The sequence below is a fragment of the Lactuca serriola genome, chromosome 4, assembly GCF_051521515.1.
Source record: "Lactuca serriola cultivar US96UC23 chromosome 4, Lser_US96UC23_V15, whole genome shotgun sequence".
Taxonomy (NCBI): domain Eukaryota; kingdom Viridiplantae; phylum Streptophyta; class Magnoliopsida; order Asterales; family Asteraceae; genus Lactuca; species Lactuca serriola.
In genome coordinates, this window is record NC_136411.1 from 37,854,707 (window position 1) to 37,860,533 (window position 5,827).

At 42.0% G+C, this 5,827-nt stretch overlaps 1 protein-coding gene across 1 annotated transcript; it reads right to left on the reverse strand.

Annotated features, from left to right (window-relative positions):
- Positions 1-2,745: 2,745 nt before the first annotated feature.
- On the reverse strand, positions 2,746-3,135 carry LOC145098237 (uncharacterized). The gene is made up of 2 exons (XM_079035892.1): positions 2,940-3,135; positions 2,746-2,876 (listed from the first exon to the last, which is right to left on the reverse strand). Exons 1-2 carry the CDS (start codon positions 3,133-3,135, stop codon positions 2,746-2,748), a joined length of 327 nt encoding a protein of 108 aa, XP_078892018.1.
- Between the last annotated feature and the right edge of the window lie 2,692 nt (positions 3,136-5,827).

Consider the following 5,827-nt stretch of genomic DNA (forward strand, 5'->3'; position numbering starts at 1 on the left):
TATTTTTTTTGTTTTTTTTAATGCTTTTAAATGAATGCATGAAAAGAAAATAAAAAAGAAAATAAAATAAAAATAAGAAAAGTAAAATCTTTATATATATACGTATTATTTATCTATTTATTTTTTTAATGCATGTTGAAACTAAAACCTAATGTACAAAGACCCCTCTGCAAGCTTAAGATTTAGCATCGTCCTCGATGCTTGGAGAGGGTAGGGCAATCTACTTGCTGCGAGGGGCCCAACGCTGCATGAACTGCATGGCTTGTTGTACAGTTTGTGTCAATTGTTGAACGTTAGCGCAAATGTCAGCAACAGCTTGATCAAGGTGATCAAAACGCCTCATGTATATGTCGTGGTACTAAGTTGCCCGCCGGGTGTAGAAATAACGTGCAGTCTCTACTGGGGCAGCAGAAGTGGACCCCCTCGCAGTGGGAGCAATGGAGTGAGCGGGAGGAATAGGGATGTCGTCTTCATGGTCGACGACTGGCCGCTCAGGAGCTCTCGGGATGGGCGCGGGAGCGCGTGGGATGGAATTTGCAGAAGTGTTCTTTAGTAGACACCACCGAGTCTGAGTGATGTCCTGCTGGAGTTGGAGAGAGCTGAAATCCCCAGCAGGAACTCGGAGGTGTGGCTCACCTTGCACCAACCATGTGATACTACCATCACCTTCTTTATGGAAGAAAGATGAGGCTACAAGGACATTGGAGGTGATGGTATTAGTGCCTTGTGTGATTTTCTCGAGGTCCGGGCGCTTGCTCTCAAAAAGCTCGGCACAAGCGAGGCGGGTGGCAAGATAGGAGATAATCCCACCACAATGAATAGGGCCCGAATCGCTAGTAGAGACCTTAATAAGTTTGGAAGCAAGGAAGGCGCCAAAATGAGGTCTCTTCAAGCCGGTGACCAAGCACCAAAGAATTTCTAACTCCATCTTACCGGCTCTGCTAACTTCTTCTTGGGGGAAGACAAGGTTAGCAATAATTCGGAGAGCCACCCTTAAGACTGGATGGATGATATGAGATGCTTTGGCGGATCGAGCCTCATACACATCAAGTCCTGTGATTTCCTTCCAAAAGGCTTTGGCATGGTCTTTAAAAAGATTATTCTTCTCTCGCATGTAGCCTAATTTAGGCCCATATGTATTGAATTTAGAAATCCCAACAAACCCACTAAGATCGTCTAGACTCGGTTTAAATTCCAAACGCATGAGATGGAAAGAGAGACATTTGGCATTGTCATTGAATTCCAAAGATTTTAAGAATTCAATGGTTGTGTTTTTATACGATTCCATTGGTGCCAAAGTGAGAAGTCTCTCCCAACCGATGTTGCTAAACAATCTATGGACGCCATCATAAACTCCTAGTTCTTGGAGAGTGAGAATATCTACAAACCGTTGTTGAGAATATTCGCGGTCCTTGAGGTGAAGGAATCGCTCACGGTGCTCAAGAGAGTTGTGAATAATGGTGGTGACACCATATTTGGATTCCCATTGTTCTTTTGGTTGTGGGTTTTTTCGTTTTGGCATGATGACAAACCGAATTTATGACAAACGAGTGGTGCCAAAAAAATGATAACACAACTAGACAAGCACGAACGGATTCACATATGAAGCACAAGAACGGATTCACAATTATTCCAACCAAACAATTTTAAATTCAATGTGTAAAACTTGAGATATAGAAGGAATGTACCGTTTAAACGCTTGGATTTGAGGTGTTGGCTTGTATTATTCACTTCATCTTCAACCCCAAGAAGGCTTGAACTCTTCAATGGTGGAATGTCTAATTGGAGATGAAAGCTTCTAATCTTCCTTCCAAAAGCACCTCCCCAAGCTTGGTCTTGAATCCTTTGTGCCTCAATTTTGGATTAATTGGAGAAAAATTCAAACCCTAGTCTAGGGTTTGTGGTATCGGCCAAGAATGATGAGGAGGGGAAGCAAGCACGATCGTGAGAAGAAAGAAGGAAGGAGTAACGGACGGCTAGGTGGAATTCGATTAGCGTATGTTTACCGAGTCGCAGACCCAAGCTGTCGATCGAGGATGTGATATGCGTCCGTGAGTTCGTGATTTTTTAGCCGTGCCCTTTTCTAATTTCTAATGAAGGTTGTGCATTTTCTAAGGATCTTGATCAATTCGCACGGGCCATGTGTTTAGGCCGTGCGTTTTCTAATTGTTCGCTTGGAATCTCGATGACACGCACGGGCCTTGTGTAGGCCGTGAGTTTTTCTCTTAACCCATGTGTATCTATTACAAGCTCCCAAGAAGGCACGGACCATGTGTTTGTTTTAAACGCACCGTGCGATTTGGGTTGAGTCTGTGCGTTTTTTTCTATTTGCTACAATCCTCGATGACACGCACGGTCTAGAACCTAGGCCATGCGTTTTGGTCCTTTACCCATGCGATTTCAAGCCAGCCCATGCCAAAATCTTTTTTTTTATTAAAAACCTCGAAGTGGCAGCACGGACAAAAAATTATGACCATGCGTTTTAGCATGAGCCCGTGTGTTTTTGGCTTACCCCATGCGTTTTCTTTCTGTTAACATGAAATTCACGATTTTTTTTTTCAAAACCAAATTTTCTTTAACTATTAGATAGGAGAATTATTGGGATGTAAACCTCGAAAAAACACAAAAACATTGCAACACGGACGAAATAAATCAAAATTAAGAAGATAGAGAGAGATACTCCCGAGTTGCCTCTCGGTTAGCCGCCCTTGTTGCAAGTCTTTGGCTCGACTTTGCCCTTTAGATTTACTCAATGTAGTCCGGGCATTCCAAGCTGTCAACCTCCACGTCTTTCTCTTGGAAACCTTCATAGAAGACCTTTAACCTGTGACCATTAACTTTAAATACTTTTCCAGTTTTATTACTCTTAATCTCAACTGCACCATGATCAAATATATTAGTAACATTGAACGGTCCCACCCACTGGGACCGTAACTTACCAGAAAACCATTTAAGTCGAGAGTCATAGAGTAATACCTTTTGACCAATCTCAAAGGTCTTACGAGAGAGGTACTTATCATGGAATGCTTTGGTCTTGTCTTTGTAAATGCGTGAACTCTCGAATGCTTCATTTCTTATCTCCTCCAGCTCTTGGATCTCTAACTTTCGTTGAACACCCTCTTCATCCATCTTCATGTTTAGCTTTTTGACAGCCTAGAAAGCTTTGTGTTCCAGTTCAACAGGGAGGTGGCAAGCTTTGCCAAACACAAGTCTATAAGGTGACATCCCAATTGGAGTTTTATATGTAGTTCGGTATGCCCAAAGTGCATCTTCTAATCTAAAACTCCAATCTTTGCGGTTTGTGTTCACTGTTTTCTCAAGTATGGACTTGATTTCTCTGTTTGACACTTCAACTTGTCCATTTGTTTGCGGGTGATAAGTTGTGGACACCCGATGTTGGACTCCATACTTCTTGAGAACTGATCCAAGAGTTTTGTTGCAGAAGTGTGTGCCCCTGTCACTGATCAAGGCTTTTGGAGTTCCAAACCTACATAAAATGTTAGCCTTGACAAAATCTACAACAACTTTTGCATCGTCAGTTCTTGTTGCCTTTGCTTCTACCCATTTGGAAACATAGTCAACAGCCAAATGGATGTATAAATTCCCAAAGGATGAAGGAAAAGGACCCATAAAGTCAATACCCCATATATCAAATATTTCACAAACCAAGATGGGGGTCAAGGGCATTTGGTTTCGGGAACTCAAAGAACCGGTCATTTGACATCTCTCACAACTTTTACAAAAAGTGTAAGAGTCATGAAAAAGTCGGGGCCAATAAAATCCACAGTCTAAAATTTTCCTGGCAGTTCTTTGAGGACCAAAATGCCCTCCACAAGCATAACTATGACAAAAGTTGAGAATAGATTGTACCTCATGTTCTTTAACACATCTTCTTATTACCTTATCTACACAATGTTTCCAAAGGTACGGTTCATCCCAAATGTACCTTCTCGCATCTTTCTTGATCTTATCTCTCTGTGACCTCGTGAGGTCGGGTGGGAACTTTCCCGTGACCATGAAGTTGCATATATCCGCATACCAAGGTGGTGTTTGGATAGCAAACAAATGCTCGTCCGGGAATGTGTCATGGATGGGAGTCGCATCTTCGGGTTGAACTATTCGGCTCAAATGGTCGACGGATAGGTTCTCTTTCCCGCTCTTATCTTTGATCTCAATATCGAACTCTTGCAAAAGAAACATCCACCGTATTAACCTTGGCTTCAAATATTTCTTGGTAAGTAAGTGCTTTATGGCTGCATGGTCCGAATAGATGATTACTTTAGTTCCAAGGAGGTATTGCCGGAACTTCTCTAGTGCAAAAACAATAGCGAGAAACTCTTTTTCTGTTGTGGTATAGTTGCATTGTGCACTATCAAAGGTCTTTGATGCATAGTAGATGACATGGTGTGCTCGACCCACCTTTTGACCCAATACTGCCCCTACAGCCATGTTGCTCGCATCACACATGATCTTGAATGGGAGATCCCAATTAGGTGGTTGGATGATTGGATCAGAGGTGAGTAAATCCTTCAAACAATCGAAGGCATCCTTGCATGGCTGAGTGAACTCAAATTTAGCATCTTTTTGGAGTAGTTGACACATCGGCACTGTAATCTTTGAGAAATCTTTAATGAACCGCCGATAGAAACCTGCATGGCCAAGAAACGAATGAACTTCCCGAACATTTGTCGGGTAAGGAAGACTTTTGATAACATCTATCTTGGCTTTGTAAACTTCCAAGCCTTTTCGGGACACAATATGACCTAGAATCAATCCTTTGTCCACCATGAAATGGCATTTTTCATAGTTAAGCACAAGATCTGTGTCAATGCACCTTTGCAAAATTTTTGTTAGATTGCTCAAGCATTCATCAAAGGAGTTTCCATAGACTGCGAAGTCATCCATGAAAACTTCAATGATATTTTCAACATATTCAGAAAAATGCTCATCATGCATCTCTGAAATGTTGCAGGCGCATTGCATAGACCAAAAGGCATACACCTATAAGCAAATGTGCCAAAAGGACAAGTGAAGGTGGTTTTCTCTTGGTCTTCCGGGGCTACCGGAATTTGATGAAAACCCGAGAAACCATCCAAGCAACAGTAATGAGATTTACCCGCCAATCTCTCTAGCATTTGGTGAATAAATGGCAAGGGAAAATGGTCTTTTCTCGTTGAGGCATTCAACTTTCTATAGTCAATACAAACCCTCCACCTGTTTTGCACACGGGTTGGCACCAAATCTCCCTCAGAATTCTTGACAACTGTGACCCCTGCTTTTTTCGGGACTACCTGAACGGGGCTCACCCATTTACTATCTGAGATAGGGTAAATCATACCTGCATCCAAAAGCTTCATGATTTCTTTCTTTACCACCTCCATCATGGGTGGATTCAGTCTTCTTTGTGCCTCTCGAGTTGGTTTGAAATCCTCCTACATGAGGATCTTATGCATGCACAAGGAAGGGCTTAACCCTTTTATGTCAGCAATTGTCCACCCAATAGCTTTCTTATACTTTTTCAGCAAAGTCACCAACTCATCTTCTTCTACAATGGACAGCTTGTTGGAGATAATGACAGGCAAAGTCTTCTCTTCCCCAAGGTACGCATACTTCAAATGGTCTGGAAGAGTCTTCAATTCTAGCTTAGGTGCCCGTACAACGGAAGGAAGAAGTTTTGTGTCAGAAATGGGCAATTTCACATTGCTATTATCATACCTTATTTTCTTCTTTTCTTCCATGCTCTCCACAATTTCCAACAACTCTTCATCTAACTTGAAATTTTCTGCAATCTCTTTGACTGAATTGCTATCAAATTCCTGCTCAAAAC

Excerpts from the sequence above, each read along its gene's own strand:
- LOC145098237 (XM_079035892.1), bottom strand. The coding sequence starts at position 3,135 with ATGAAGATGGATGAAGAGGGTGTTCAACGAAAGTTAGAGATCCAAGAG. Across the intron at positions 2,877-2,939 it reads TCGACTTAAATGGTTTTCTG|TTGAGATTAAGAGTAATAAA; the intron begins GTAAGTTACGGT and ends ATCATGGTGCAG.